Source organism: Arvicola amphibius, chromosome 13, assembly GCF_903992535.2.
Source record: "Arvicola amphibius chromosome 13, mArvAmp1.2, whole genome shotgun sequence".
Lineage (NCBI taxonomy): Eukaryota > Metazoa > Chordata > Mammalia > Rodentia > Cricetidae > Arvicola > Arvicola amphibius.
In genome coordinates, this window is record NC_052059.1 from 67,168,839 (window position 1) to 67,185,385 (window position 16,547).

At 43.2% G+C, this 16,547-nt stretch overlaps 1 protein-coding gene across 1 annotated transcript in view; it reads left to right on the top strand.

Annotated features, from left to right (window-relative positions):
* Positions 1–4,582: 4,582 nt before the first annotated feature.
* Positions 4,583–16,547, top strand: part of Ero1a (endoplasmic reticulum oxidoreductase 1 alpha) — a 40,411-nt gene continuing 28,446 nt past the window's right edge. The window contains exons 1-3 of the mRNA XM_038309972.1: positions 4,583–4,761; positions 14,535–14,654; positions 16,203–16,286. Of these exons, the coding sequence (XP_038165900.1) occupies positions 4,648–4,761; positions 14,535–14,654; positions 16,203–16,286 (318 nt within the window). The 5' untranslated portion in view covers positions 4,583–4,647. The remainder of the gene's footprint in view (positions 4,762–14,534; positions 14,655–16,202; positions 16,287–16,547) is intronic.

Genomic DNA, 16,547 nt, shown 5'->3' on the forward strand with positions numbered 1-16,547 from the left:
TGGAAACTCATTTCAAGTGAGAGAAGATGTAAAACTTGAGACAAGGCATTGGGGGAAAACTGTTAACAATCCATCATTTTAAAGAGAAATGCAGGAAACAAAGCTGGAGATCATAAGGGACCTTGAATGTCAGGTTAAGAGGCTTGAGCTTAACTTTCCAAATGGTTGGGAGCATTGGAAAACTTACATTTGTAATTTGAGAAACTGGCCTTGGGTGAAGATTTTTTTTTTTTTGGTGGGGGGTGGATACAAATCTACAAGCTAGCTAATTAGTTAGGGGAATGAGGAAATAAAGTAGTTGAGAAAGAATAAGGACAGGCCTGGCGGTGCTGCATGTCTTTAATCCTAGCACTTGGGAGGCAGAGGCAGGCAGATCTCTGTGAGTTCAAGGCTAGCCTGGTCTACAAGAGCTAGTTCCAGGACAGGATCCAAAGCTACGGAGAAACCCTGTTTCAGGGAAAATAAATAAATAAATAAATAAATGGAAAAGAAAAAAACCAGTAAGGACCAGAGCTCAGTTCTTTCTCATGAAGATGTATGTAGAACAGACATGACATATCAAAAGGATGTGAAAGATAAAGCATCTCTCTGCTTTCCAGATGCCTGGCCACAAACATTCTCATCCAATAGACCACTGGACTGTAAAGCTCAAGGGCAAGATCTGAACTAGAAATATATGCTTGGGAGTCTGCAGTGTAGAGAAAGCATTTAGAACTATGGGACTAAGCAATTTTCTTGAAGAAAGTGCAGTGATACTATAAGATAGATGGGATCCTAAGGAGTGGCCACATCTTAAAGGTGGACTGTGGGGAAGACCATGAAGTTATAGTTAAACAGTATCAGGAAGGTATAAGAAGAGCAGGGGGTGATGGCCTATAATCCCAGCACTTGGCAGGCTGGGGAAGGAAAATGGTGGAGTCTAGCCTGAGCTATGTGGTGGGATACACAAAGGAGAGGAAGTCATGAAGAGAAGCATTTCCTACATAGTACATAGAGCCAGGCAGTGGTCGTGCATGCCATTAATCCCAGCACTGGGGAGGCAGAGGTAGGTGGATCTCTGTGAATTCAAGGGCAGCCTGCTCAACAGAGTGAATTCCAGGACAGCCAGGGCTACACAGAGAAATCCTGACTCAAAGGAAAAAAAAAAATATGGTCCATTGAATTTGAAGAGAGAGGAATCAGGACTGCCAAATGCAGCATATATTTCTTGAAAAAAATATTTCCTGGAAAACTGTCATTGGGTTTAGTGATAATGTCACTTAAAGAGGCATAGCAGAACTGGTAACCTGGAAACCAGAGTGGGGGTGGAGACAGGAATGGGAAATTCAGGAGTGAAGTCAGACCATAATCCACAGCTTGCTTGTTCAGGAACTGTACATAAAGACAGCTTAACTGCCTGTGCCTTCCCACTCAGAGAGTTCTAATCATATGGCAAGGAAGGCCTGACAATATGACATTTGTGTTCAGGAAAGATCAGATAAAAGAGTCTTGTCATGTGGTACCAAGTCTTTAAGGTTTTGCTTAGTCATTCTTCCTTGACTATATCATTTCCTTTCATTTCTTTCTTCTTGTGTGTTTAATGCTGGGAATGATTTAGGCACTGAATTTCCTGTAGATGCCTTCCCATTCCATTCTGAAAGGCTGGCTCAAGCCATTTCTCGCTTTGCTCATTAAAAAAAATAGCAGCTGTTATTTACATAGTAATCAGCATTCCATCAAGAAGTGCTGTGTGCTTTAAAAAAACAAAACAACAAAACAAGAAATGCATTAAGTCTGTCATGATGTTGTTCTAGTGGTAGAATAACAAAGTTGTGCTCTTGTTTCCCCTCCCCAAAATGTGATGTTGTTGAACAAAGTTGTAACAGATGGGGGGAGCTGGGGTTCCAGAATCAAAGACTGAACTTTGTATTCTGTGGCCCTTGGGACATTTTACTGAATGACCAGCTAGTTATTTCATGGGCCCTCACACACTCCACATGAGTGCCCAGGAAGGCACTGAAGAAGCAAACACACTCAAAAGACTAATTGGAAGGTTTCTTGGGTAGCTTCAGTGATATTCAATGGCACACAAGAGAAAGCTGACGCTATTAACTCACACCCAGCTCACAGGCTCTTGCATCAGTGTAAGATCTTAAGCTGTATCATGCTTGCTTCCAAAACCTTGCACTCTCCTTACTCAGTACTCCTCCTTTCTTACCTTGTCTCTCATTTTTGATGGCTGAGTACTTGGTCATAAGAAAGCTATTCACTCAAAACAGAAAAGACTCAGAGTCTCTGGTATGTTTGAGACAGAGGCCATGCTTAAGGGGTTCAAGTGTCTGCAATTCTGTGGTAGAAATATGAAGAAGAAAATGTTACCCAAGATGTCACACAAATGTCGACCATGAAGAGTGCAGGTATCTCTTCAGTATATCATTTTCAACGCTCAGATGTGTACACGGAAGTAGGATATTTACGGAAATGATTACATTTGTTTTTTGTTTTGTTTTTTTGTTTTTTGTTTTTTGTTTTTTTGAGACAGGGTTTCTCTGTGGCTTTGGAGCCTGTCCTGGAACTAGCTCTTGTAGACCAGGCTGGTCTCGAACTCACAGAGATCCGCCTGCCTCTGCCTCCCGAGTGCTGGGATTAAAGGCGTGCGCCACCGCCGCCCGGCTTGGGCCACTCATCTTTTTGATAATATTCCAAGAGGTATGAGTAGGCACCTCATTGCGGCTCTAATTTATACTTCCCTGACAGTTAGTGGTGTTGAGGACCTCCACACAAACTTCTTTCCCACAGTACACACACAGCCTTTGGGAAAAGGCCTGCTCAGCTCCTTTCCCATATTATTATACTTGTTATGGAATTAAGTCCTTTATATTCCGATACTTATGTACAAAGTTACAGCTAGAATTTGGAAGCTTTACTGACTATGGCATTACCTGGAGACTACAGTTTATATACCATGTATTTTGAGGGTACGAACAGATTTTTTTTTTCAAACATTCTCATAAGAAAAAGTTAATCTGTCAAGGTGATGGATATATTCATCTGACTGATTCTTCCTACAAGGTGCATATAGGTCGAAAACATTATATTGTACTCCATTAATACACATGCTTATTAATGAATTAAAAATAAAATTGAAAAGTTGGTTGTAATGGCACCAGCCTTTAATCTCAGCACTAGGGAGGCAGAGATAGGTTGATCTCTGTGTGACTGAGGCCAGACTGGTCTACACAGCAAGTTCCAGATCAGTCAGGAATACACTGTGAGACTCTTTATCAAAATAAAAACGCACCCCCCAAGCAAAACAAAGAAAGAATGAAAAGATGACATTGTCATTTCCATGGGTGTCCTCCATACGCAGGGGCTGAGTCTTACGCATCTTTGTACCTCCAATGTCAAGCTCAGCTCTGCAAATTATATTGAATTGAAACTTACTTGGAATCTGAAACTGTGTGAAAAGGACACCAGGTAAACAACCTTAAAAACAGAGAGTGTGTCCTGTGGTGCTGGTGCCCTCTGAGTGCGAAGCAGCCTGAGTTCAAGGTCAGCCTGGTGTTTAGAGTGAATTGCAGGACAGACTTCAAAGCTCCAAGTCAGGGAAAACAACAAAACAAACAAACAAACAAAGACGGGGTGGGGGGAGAATGTGCTCTGACTCTAGAAAAGGTAAGCATGAGTTGCATTATAGATATAATTCCAGATAGGCAAGGAGACAAGGCATGCTATAGGTAGCCGGCTCAGCAGGGTTTCCACTGCCTGGCTCCTGTCCTTGTTAACACTGGCTGTTCCCATTTCCACTCATGAAATGAGAGGGTGGTCTGTACCTTGCTGTGACTGTGAAATGTGCATAGTTCACAGAAACAGAAACACTATTATATGAATAAATCTGAAGTTGAGTACATGTTGGGCTAACATCTTCCCTCTACTGGCTTAATAAAAATACTTATCATCTATTCATTTGTTTATTTGCTTATTCATTCATTTATTCATTCATTTATTTACAAATAAAAATAAATAAATAAATAAATAAATAAATAATAAGGTCTAACTCTATAGCCCAGGCAGTTCCCTTAGTATGTAGGCTCAAGTTGTCTTCGAAATTGAGCAATCCTCCTGCTGCAGCCTCTAGAGTGCTGGGATTATAGGCGTATACCACGACGATCATTCTGAAACCAATTTCACCTGTTCCCTATTTGGCACAGCCACTAGAAAACTCTAAATCTTTTGTGCGGCTGTGCCCTCCAAGCTGAACTGCAACATCCTTTCGGTTTTAGGCAGCCGGAGCACGGTGGACACGTAAACCCAGGCTCGATTTCCTCGTAGTGACAAGGGGCAGGGTCGGGCAGGACAGCGACGACAAGGGGCAGTGGCTCCGGGGAGGCCCCGACCCCGGAAGAACCGCGTCTTCGCGCGGGCGGAGCTTGCAGGCCAGGTGTCCTGTAGGCGAGTGCGTGAGCGGGGCGGGCTGAGAGGCAGGCGCCCGAGGCTCGCGTGGGCAGAGCGCGCGCCGCCGCACGTCCGCAGGGGTGACGGGAGCGCGGAGGGCGGAGCGAGGAGCGGGCGGGGCGGGGCGGGGCCGGGCGCGGGCTTCTTCTGCGGGCGCGCGGCCTGCACCCCGGAGCCGGGGACGTCGGCGCGGGCTGAGGGCGGCGGGCGGCGATGGGCTGCGGCTGGGGCTTACTCGTCGGCCTCTTGGGTGCTTTGTGGTTGCTGCGCTCGGGCCACGGCGAGGAGCGGCGACCAGAGACGGCGGCGCAGCGCTGCTTCTGCCAGGTGAGGCGCGCGCGGCCGGCCCACGGGCTGCGCATCCCCGGGCGCGGGCGATCCCGGTGCGCGGCCCGGACTGCGTTCCCGGTCGCCCGGGCCGCGGGATCCTGGGATGGGCGTGGGCTCCTGGCCAGCTTGTCACGCAGCGTCCCGGTGTCCTGCTGTGGCCTCTCCGCAGGGCGGAGTCGAGTTCACAAGATCTAGGGTTCTGAGTGCACCCGGTACCTGGACACCTCGTGCTCGCTGTGTCCTGGGCATCCCCAGCCTTTCCGCTCGGGACCGACTCGGGGGTGGGAGACCAGCTGTTCTCCAAGTCTTGCTTTCTTTGTCAAGAGGTTGAATAACCTTGCGTGGCCCTTTAGGTGCCCTGGTCCAACTGCCTGGTGTCTTTGCGGCCGTTGTTGTCCTTTGACTTCTCGGCCTATGTTTGGTGCACTTTCTTCTTCCTGAAGCTTGTTCTGGCATCCTGACACTCCCTTAGCGGTTTGAATCCTAGGCAGGCCCCAGCTTCAGTTTGATTATGAGCTGTGATTATTTATTTCTATGGGAGATGTGAGCAAAACATTAAAGGAGTTTTTTCTTTTTTGTAGTGTAGCCTGTTAATTTTGTATGAGACCATTTAGGTTAGACGTATTGGACTGACTTTGAATGTCGTTTTGCTGTCTTCAGAAAATGCCAGCAGGTAGCTTGGAAACATCTAGAAGAACCTGGAATCAGTCGGTGTGTTAGTCTCTAAGTGCGTTCTTGTAACGTCTGGAAGAACTCTTGTGTATTAGTGGTCCCCCGCCTTTCTTCTATTTAAAACTATATCAGATCATTCTATTATTGAGTTTCTTGATAGGTAAATTGTATTGCTGTACAGGTGTTCACAACCACATCTCGTGCTGGCCTGCTCGCTTTCTTACTCCTCTTGTTCGTTATTGCTCTTTTTAAAATACTGGCTTGCTTATTTTGAGTATATTGTACGTGTGGGTGTTTGCATAGGAAAGGGTGCTTGTAGTCAGTCAGAGGACAGCTTGCAGGAATTTCTCACCATCCACCACATGGGATCTACCTCAGTCCTCAGAATTGGCAACAAATGACTTTAACCTGTTGATCCATTAATCTTTAAAGTCATCTTTTGGTGGACTTCGAAATTACATTTGTAAAACATGGAGGGATAAAGAGCCAAAGCATTCGTGGGTCTTACTATTTATGACCAGAAATAACGTGCATGCTGGGTGTGATACTATAATGTTGGAATCACAGTTGACGTTCAGAGGAAGAGGGCAGAGTCATCTCTTTCTCCACTTTAAGTTTTGGATTTTGTTGTTTTGAGTAATTTGGGCATAGAGGTGAGTTGTCGGGGAAGTTCCTTTGATTACAAATTTTGGGTATACAAAGTTTCAACATCTCAACACGAGACAGGAACAAGCAACTTGTAACTGTCAGTGCTGAGAAAAGATACTAGGTGTTAAACTCAAGTATGTTCTGGATGCTTTGATAATGGTATAAAAATACTATTTAGCTCTTAAACTTTTGTTCCACACTCAGCCTTTTTAGAGATCTTAAAATTAAGGAATTTTTAATTATTTTTGCATTTTTCTTGAATAGTAATTACATTTTTTTTGGTTGTTTCGTTATCTTCAGGTTTATTTTTTATTTATTCATTTGTTTATTTTGAGCCAGGGTCTCAGGCCCTGGCTGTTCTGGGAATCAATATGTAGACCAGGCTGACCTCGAACTCCTAGTTCTCTGCCTCCCAAGTGCTGGGATTAAAGATGAGGGTCATAATGCCTGGCTCTTATTTATTTTTAGGATTTATTTTTATTTACCATATTTGTGTGTTTGCCTGTCTGTGCCCCACGCACATGTGGTGCCTGAGTAAACTGAAGGAGGCTGTTGGAACTAGACTGTGAACCATCATGTAGGTTCTGGGACCTACTCAGATCCTATGGAAGAGCAGTCCTTGCTCTTAATCACTGAGTTATCTCTTCAGCCCCCAATAATTTCATATTTAAATACTCCCTAATACCCCCCCAAAATCTGTTAAGTAACTTTTTTATATTTATTTATTTGTTTATTATGTATACAATATTCTGTCTGTGTGTATGTCTGCAGGCCAGAAGAGGGCACTAGACCTCATTACAGATGGTTGTGAGCCACCATGTGGTTGCTGGGAATTGAACTCAGGACCTTTGGAAGAGCAGGCAATGCTCTTAATCACTGAGCCATCTCTCCAGCCCTAAGTCACTTTCTTTAAAGGAAGAGTTTCTGGTTTTTCTCTTCAGAGTCAGCTGAATAATAACAAACTAGCCAGGTTCCTTGGGGCTTGCGTGTAATATCTGCCCTTAGCCTGGGGCAGGTGAGCTACCTCCAAAATATGGCCTCGCTAATGGCAGAAATAGTCAGAATGGTCTTAGGTGTTTTTTTTTCCTTCCTGCTGTCAGTCTCTCTTACCACTTCTGCCTCGGGTTACCACATCACCACCCTTGTTTGCATGAGTATCTGGTTTGTAGCTGGGGTTGGGCTCACAGGCTCTCTATGATGAGTCAGCAGTATGTAGCTGTTTGACCTTAAACAGACATGGGGGGGGGGATGAATGGAGGTCTGCAAGCAATGAGATTAACTTTGATAAGCATTCAACAGGACACTCGTCAGTAAGTGCTGAGAGATCAAAACTGAGTTAAAAATGGTTTTCAAACCTGGTATTTGATTGGTGCTTCAGCAAATGTTAGGGAGATTTCAGCATGTCTTAGGGTTTGTGTTGCAGTGAAGAGCCACCATGACCGCAGTAACTCTTATGAAGGAAAGCATTTAACTGAGTGCCTTACAGTTTCAGAGGTCCAGTCCATTATTATCATGGTGGGATATGGCAGACGTGGTGCTGGAGAGGGAGCACATCTTACATCTTGATCCACAGGCAACAGGACGTGAACTTGGACACTGAGCATGGCTTGATCGTATGTGAGACCTCAAAGCCCACCTCCACAGTGACACACCTACTCCAACAAAGCCACACCTGCTAATATGAGCTTATGGGGACCACTCTTTATGAGTTTATAGGGGCCAATTCATTCAGACTACCATAGCATAGGATGTAAATGTATCGTTTAGTTCAGCTAGCTATTTCTTTGTTTGCTGAGATGTGTCTTTGGGCTTGGTCAGTTACATATATCTGTTGGTTAGAAGTCCTTTTAAAATGCTTTTCACTGTATGTTGTAAATTCTCTCTCTCTCTCTCTCTCTCTCTCTCTCTCTCTCTCTTTCTCTCTCTCTCTCTCTCTTTCTCTCTCTCTCTCTCTGAGTTTCACTGTGTAGTCCTGGCAGTACTAGCACTCATTCTGTAAACCAGTCTGGCCTCAAACTCACAGATCTGGCCTGCTCTGCCTCCAGTGCTGGAATTAAAGGCCACCACCACCCAGCATTTTGTAAATTCTCCAAAATTTTAGCTTTATTTTATTTTATCTATTTGAGTGTTTTGCTTGCATGTGTGTATGTGCATCATGTGAGTTCCAGGAGCTACTGGCGGTCAGAAGAGAGTGTTGGATGCCCTGGAACTGAAGTTAGATGACCCATGTGGTTGCTGGGAACTGAACACAGGTCCTCTGCAAGAGCAGCTACTGAGGCATTTCCCCAACCTTGTAAACTCTTTTCAGAATAGTGTTTTATTGTTTACTGTTCATTATTCAAAATGATTGAGACTTGTAAATCTTTCTTATAAATAACCACTTGCTTTTTCATTATCCCATTAAAATAGTAATTAATAATATCAATTTATGTAGTAAGTTTGCTCTTATCACCATTTGAGTAAATAGTCCTGGAAGCACCCTTCTTTGAACCAAATAGTATTTGTTATCAGAGACATAGACTTAGATGAAAGGAAGTTTGTTATTTTTATTTTTTGACAGTTATGTTGAATAAGTGAATGTAGCAAAACTTTACGCACAATTTGTGGAGTCTTATCTTAAAGATATAATCTCAGAAGAAATATTAAAGGCAGTTATGGAGAAAGTATGACCTTATTTTGTTTCACTTAGTTGAAAATTAGTGAGCATTCCTTTCCACTGAAATTGTTTTGTTGTTCTTGAATCTGATGAGCAGTAATGAACCTCAGCTGCCTGAGTGTGGCTGGCCTATCTTGGGCTCCCTCAAGAGGGACACTCAGCCCCCTGAAAAAGGTAGCTCTGCCTCAGGCTGCTGCAGGAGGGACACTCAGACACAAATGCCAGCTCCACAAACTCTTTTTTTTCATTTGGAGTATATTATAGATAAACTCTCCAAACACGTGCATCTGTAGATTTAACTTGTCAAGTGTCCTGTATATCAGTTTTAAAGATAGCTTTAAAAGCCAAGTAGTGGTGGTGCATGCCTTTAAGCCTAGTACTTGGGAGGCAGAGGCAGGTGGATCTCTGTGAGTTCAAGGCCAGCTTGGTCTACAGAGTGAGTTCCAGGACAGGCCCCAAAGCTGCAAAGAACCCTGTCTTGAAAAACCAACAAAGCAAAACAAACAAGCTTTGTTCATTAGGCCAAGTTGCTGCTCCATGTAGAAGTGACTTGATGGGTGGACAGAAACCCAGTATTAAATACTCATCAGATGGTTTTATAGGTTATACTAAAGAGGTGGCCGTACCTCTAAGTACCTGCTGTACCCGTGGCTTTTCTGAATAAAGTATAGGAAGGAATATTTGTAGGATGATTGCTATCTTTTGAGTCACTTCATAATGTGATGTCTTTTTTCTTTTTTCTTTTTTTTAATAAAAAAAAAGATTTGCCTGCAGTATGTCTGTGAACCATATACATGCCTGTGGAGGTCAGACAGGGCATTCGATCCCCTGGAATTGGAGTTACGGTTGTGAGCCACCATGTGGGCTCTGGGAATTGAACCCTGGAACTCTACAAGAACAACAAGAGCTCTCTTAACTGCTGAGTCATTTCCCCAGCCCTACACTGTGAACTTTAATAAGACTAAGACATAGGCAAGGATGGCTCTCGATACCCTGTGCCTTGTGTCTGGCATCGGTTTTCTAGCATGTCGGATCTCTTGATTTCCACCACCCCAGATCTTCACCTCCCGTCACATCTTTCTAATTCTAGTCGAGCCCTTTCTCTCTCCTTTCATACATTCCAAATGCGGGACTGTGCAAGCCTTTTCTTTACTTCACTTCACACATCTTCCAGGACTGCCCAGGTTAAACGGCAGGATTTCCTTTTAAAGCTGAGTGCGTATGTGGCATTTTCTGCTCTCTTTGTGTGTATGTGGCATCTTTTGCTCTCTGTTTATCTTTGTTGGGAATTGAGAGATGCAACATACAACACAAGACGTATGGTTAGTATTGCATTCAGGAGTTTTGTTACAGCTATACCTGTCATGGGGCAGGTGGGTAATTACATGAAAAGATGGATATGTTAATTCGCCCTGCTATAGCAACCATTTTACTATATATAACAACATAATATTGTATATTTTAAAATATGCAATAAGATTTATTTTAAGTTTGTACCCTTTTAAAAATCTCCCCCCCGTCTCTCTCTGTGTGTGTGTGTGTGTGTGTATGTATGAGTGTATGCTATGCCCTTGAACACCAGAGGAGGGCATTGGATTCCTTGGAGCTGGAGGTACGGGTGTTTGTGAGCTGCCTCACAAACCAACAGGTTCTAGGATCTGAACTCTGGTTCTCATGATAGAGCAGCGGTGCTCTTACTGGTCGAGCCATCTTTCCAGCCCCTCATGTTCTTGTTCTTCTTCTTTTTTTCTTTTTTTTAAAAATTTCCACCTCCTCCCCTCCTCCTCCCATTTCCCTCCCACTCCCCCCACTCCTTGTTCTTCTTCTTGTTCTTCTTCTTCTCCTTCTTCTTTTGTCACAGAACAGAATAAAATTAAGTACTCCTAGTTCTTTGACAAATAAAGTATATTTTGAATGCACACATTTATTTATTGAGAGACAATAGGACATATCCCAGAAGCTGTCTTGTTACACCTATACACTGGGATAGTATCATCAAGCAAATTATCATATCTATCCTCACACAGTTAGCTGCATGTATGGTGAGAATACTTAAGATCTGTTTTCTTAGCAGATATGCACTATTATTAACTATGGTCACTATGGTGTTCATTCAGACCCCAGAACTTACTTATCTTGTATTTTCTCATATCTTCCACTTCTACCCCTTGTACCCTTGGCTGTTGTAAGAGGCCACTTGTTTTTCCCGGCTGCCAAGACCCGAAATAACCACACAGAAACTGTATTAATTAAATTACTGCTTGGCCCATTAGCTCTAACTTCTTATTGGCTAACTTACATCTTAACCCATTTCTAGTATTTTATGTATCACCACGTTATTGTGGCTTGCTGGCAAGATTCCGACCAGCTTAGATCTCACAAGTGAGGGAGGTCATGAAGTATCTTTTTATTTTGCTTAGTACAGTATCTTCAAGATTCATCCAGGTTGCCACAAAGGACAGAGTAGTAGTCATTGTGTAGTGTATGTGTCATGTTATCTACTGTGTGTGGCCCTGGCTGTCCTGGATCTCACTGTGTAGACCAGACTGGCTTTGAACTCTCTGAAATCCACCTGCCTCTGCCTCCCAAGTGCTGGGATTAATGGCATGAGCCACCACCATCTGGCTAAATTATCTACTCTTACCTTGTCAGACACTTAGATGCTTTTGTGTCTTGAATACTGTGTGATGCAAGGAGCACAGGTGTGGAGATGTCTCTTTGAGCCAGTGCTTTTATTTCTTTTGGATGTTTATCCAGAAGTCAGATTGCTAGATCAGTGATAGCTGTTTTTAGCTTCTTGGGGAACATCCACACTGGTTTCCATCATGTCTGGACGTTTACATGCCCAGCAATGGTGTGTAAACAGCCTTCCTGTTTCAGTACATGCTCACCAGGAGGCATGTCTTCGTAAGTATTTTATTTGTTGATGCTATTGTAAATGGAATTGTTTTTCTGGACTTTATTTAATAATTTGAACTTTTTTTGTGTGTGGTATATACTGCATATCTGTATATGTTGCATACATATACATGTATGTATACACATATACATACACTGCATAAGATCTGAAAATGCTGATAATTTTAGTTTTTCCTTTTTAATTTGAATTTCTTTCTGTTTCTTTTCCTTAATTGACACACTTGGGAAAAACTTTTCATAAAAATCAGGTACAGATGTGCACTTGAGCTTGAGACACCAGGCACGTGTGTAGACAGTGTGTTGTGTCTCAGGAGAAACAATGGGCAGCCGTCATTCATTCACTCCCCACTCCGTGAGTGGTCAATGAGGTCTACTGTGTCATCTGTAGAAGCATAGGGCTGCAGGCTGGGGTCACAGGTGAACAAACACCTTTTTACCTCAAGGATTTTATACTCTAGTTGATGAGATAGAGACAGACAGGAAAGTGAGGGATTCTCATACGGCGTTACCATCTCCATCTAGAATGTTCTGATAGCACCCTGGAGAGATGGTAGAAGACTAAGTGAGAGCGTCCCCAAAGCAACAGTGCTTAGCCGGGTCCTGCAGGTTTCTTTTCACCTTGGCACTGAACTCCTGGGGTGTTTGGCTTCAAGCTCAGGTTTTTCTGTTTTTCCGTTTGTGACTGGCTCTTTCTGGTCTGCCGGTCTCCTTTTGATCTTTGTGCTATTTCTGTGTCATTCTTTTAAACGATTTGAATGAAAGGCAAGAAATAGTAGGTGGTTTCTATCCTTACACATTCAAAAGGAATTAAAATAGATATGATAGAATATGTGGATCAGACTTCTAAAAAATAAGTAAGACCAGAAAAAGCAGTAAAAAGTGTTAGTGTTGGGGCATTGCTGTTACTATATTCTTGTTTTTAGGTGAAAAGTTTCTGTACTGAGTTTCAATGTTCTTAAGTACAAGATTTCACATAGCACAAGGTAAACATATTTATACAGTATTTTAATAAGATAGTATAGGATTTCACATAGTACAAGGTAAACATGCTGTGGGACAATGGTTTGTACTCTGTCAGTTGTATTTTAATAAAACGTTGCTTGCCCAGTAGCCCTGCAGGAAGTATAGGCGGGATAACCAGACAGGAAGTAGAAGTGGGTCAATGAGAACAGGAGAATTCTGGGAAGAAGGAAGTCCTATTCTGCAGTTGTGACCCAGCCAGAAGAAGTAAGATGTGACTGCCTCGCTGAATAAGGTACCGAGCCACATGGCTAGCATAGACAAGAAAAATGGGCTAATATAAGTTATAAGAGTTAATAAGAAGCCAGAGCTAATGGGCCAATCAGTTTATAACTAAAGTAGACCTCTGTGTGATTCTTTTTTGGGGGGGGGGACTTAATGACGGCAGGAACTGGGCAGGACAGAAAACCTCAGACAACAGAAACTGCAAGGACCGGGTGGGACAGAAAACCTTGGTCAACAAACATATTCATTCAGTATTTTAATAAGATAGCACAGGATTTCACATAGTACAGGGAAACATGCATGGAGTGTTTTAATAAGGTTTTATAACTTCTTTCTTATTTTTAATATATATGTGTATTATATTTATATGAAAAATGAAATATGTGTATTTGGTTACACAGAGACAGGGTTTCTTTCTGTAATGGTCCTGGCTGTCCTGGAACTCACTTTGGAGGTCAGGCTGGCCCTGAACTCACAGAGATTCTCTTGCCTCTGCATAAGCCACCATGCCTGGCTATTAGAAATTCTTTTATTTTTAATTATGAGTATGTATGTATATCTGTGTGGGTATGTCATGTGAGTGCCATGCATAGGGAGGTCAGAGAAGGCACTGGGTCCATTGGAGCTGGAGTTCCAGGTAGTGTCAGCCACTTGATAGAGGTGTTGGGAGCAAAACGTGTTCTCTGGAAAAGAAGCACACTTTCTTTTTGTTGGCTTTTTTGTTTGTTTGTTTTTGTTTTGTGTTTTGAGACAGGGATTCTCTGTGTAAGAGTCATCCTGAAACTCACCCTGTAGACTAGGTTGGTCGCATCTACTTCCTAAGTGCTAGGATTAAAGGCGTGTGCTGCCACCACCTGGACTTGGCTGTTCTTTTTTAAAAGCTACTCACTGAGATCAATTTGTTCTGCTGTATGGGTGTGGGGCTGCCCACCAAGCATGGTCAGTCTACCAGGGACCACATCCCTAAAGCAGACTCCTGTAGCAGCTGTCCGTAGCTCTTCAGTGAGGGGCCAGTGCACTTTGTCATCTTCAGTGTAGTTTACAGCAGGGTCTCTTCTCTATAGTGTGTGCATTTTCTTTTTTCCATTTTTTTAATCGTTACATACTTATTACTTAATGTTACATTACTTTTAATAGCTGTTTGCCTGTGTGCGTGCGCTCCTTAGTTCACATGATGGAATATGAAATATGACTGGCATTTTCTTGTTTGTTAATCTAGCACAGGAGACACACCCTTCCTTCTTAATCTTAGTGCCAACCTTTGGCCAGGTAAGCTGGATCCGGAGGGTAGAGCCATAAGGTGGCTGCTAGGGGTCCAATTCTGTGTACTGAGCTCAGCTGACCCTATAGAAGTGCCACTGTGTTGCTCTGGAGGTACAACAGCCTTGCTGTATTATTGTTATTCTCTAGTTTAGGAATCAAGAGAGGGTGGCAAGATAAGGTTGCTAAATAGCAGGCTTGCTTGCTTCCTTCCTTCCCTTCCTTCCTTCCTTCCTTCCTTCCTTCCTTCCTTCCTTCCTTCCTTCCTTCCTTTCCTTTCTTTCTTTCCTTTCTTCTAATAACTATGTGAGGAAAAGACCATGTGGTATCTGGGACATTTAAATCTAATATTTCATTTTCTTTGTAACAGGTTAGTGGTTACCTGGATGATTGTACCTGTGATGTTGAGACTATTGATAAATTTAATAACTACAGACTTTTCCCAAGACTACAAAGACTTCTTGAAAGTGACTACTTTAGATATTACAAGGTATTTTCAATTTTTTCTTTAAGATTTATTTATTTATTATGTATACAGTGTTCTGCCTACATGCCAGAGGAGGCACCGGATTTCATTTTAGATGGCTGTGAGCCACCATATGGTTGCTGGAAATTGAACTCAGGACCTCTGAAAGAGCAGCCAGTGCTCTTAACCTCTGAGCCATCTCTCCAGCCCCAGTATTTTCAGTTTTTTTAAATGTTAGTGTGCTGTAATCGATGATAATATTTTCTTAGATGACTAAACTTTAGTACTGCCATTGAAATTGGTAATTATTAAATGTGTACAAGGTTTAAAATATTTAAAGAAAATTTAGTGAGCCAGGCACAGTGGTGGTGCATACTTTTTACTCCCAGCACTCGGGAGGCAGAGGCAGACGGATCTCTATGAGTTTCAGATCACCCTGGTTTACAGAGCGAGTTCCAGGACAGTCAAGGGCAACATAGAGAACCATCTCAAAGAACCACAACCCTGTCCCCCCAAAAGTAGTATGTGTGTGTGCACGCATACAGGTGCGCATGCCATGGCATGCCTGTGGACGTACGATGACAACTTAGTGGATTGCTTCTAACCTTTCCACCTTTATGTGAGTCCTGGGCTCCAGCCCAGGCTGTCAGGCATCTCGAGACATCTTTGCCCCCTGGGCTGCCTCTGACTCTTAAATGTATACAAAGTTTAGTAGGAAAACTTGGTTCACAAGTGAACTGTTTGGTTGAGAAACCGCCCTTTGGACTTGGTGTGTGTTTTTGCGAGCACCTGTGCCTGAGACCCGAGGACAGCTGTGGGTGTCATTTCTCAGGCACAGTCCTCTTGTTTCCAGACCTGGTCTCACTGGCCTTGGTTGTGACAGGCTATACTGGTTGCCTGTGTAATCCTGTCTCAGAGTCCCAGCGCTGGGATTGCAAGCATGGACAACCTCGCATGCTTTCTTTTCATGGGCTTCCCGGAAGTAAACTCCTGCCCTCGCGCACTTTACCAGCTGAACTCTCCGTGGCCCTGATACTTGTAACTTCGATAATTTCTAGAGTTAGAAATGAACCTGTTAAATTGAAGTTAAATTAGTTATTTGTATATTATTCTCAATATTCTGTTTTGTCAGTCATCAGATGGGCTCCAATTAAGATAGGCATTTTTTTTTCTTTTTTTTAAAGGAGGTAGTTTTGAACTTACTAAACAGTTACAGTGTCTGACCATGAGAACACTACTGAAAAAGTTTGGAAAACCTGGTCCATAGTTCATCCCTGTTCTCTGCTTGTTGTCACCAGCTTACATGGGAGCTGATGGGGGTGAGGGTGGAGGTGGGGGTAAGGGAGGCGGGCTGTTGAGCCTTGACTCCCGGCTGCCATCTGCACTGGGTCTGTGTCTCTCTAACCAGCTTAGCAGCTCACACCAGCTACACATTTATAGTCAGTGAAACTTGACTGGTAATGGGAGAGATGGTGTGAGCTCAGATAAGCCCTCGCCCCAGCCTGGGATTGGGATTCCAGCAGTCAATTATACTCTCAGGGCTTTATAGTTTTATAACTTTCTATTTGACAGGTAAACTTGAAGAAGCCATGTCCTTTCTGGAATGACATCAGCCAGTGTGGAAGAAGAGACTGTGCTGTCAAACCCTGCCATTCTGTAAGGACTGTTCCGGTTGTTTCCGTCGTTCGTGCATTTTCTAAAAGGGCCACTAGCGATCAGACTATAGTTTGATCCTGTTTAAATATAGCATTCAGTATCTGCATGTCATAAACCTGACTTATAAATGCTGTTTATTTATGCATGTGCAGCACTGTATCATGGAGGCTAGAGGCTGACAGCAAGTGGTTTCTGTCCCTTTGCACTGTTGTAGTTTACTGATGAGGCAGGACGGCCGCTGCCTCTCCAGCTCTGGGTTTG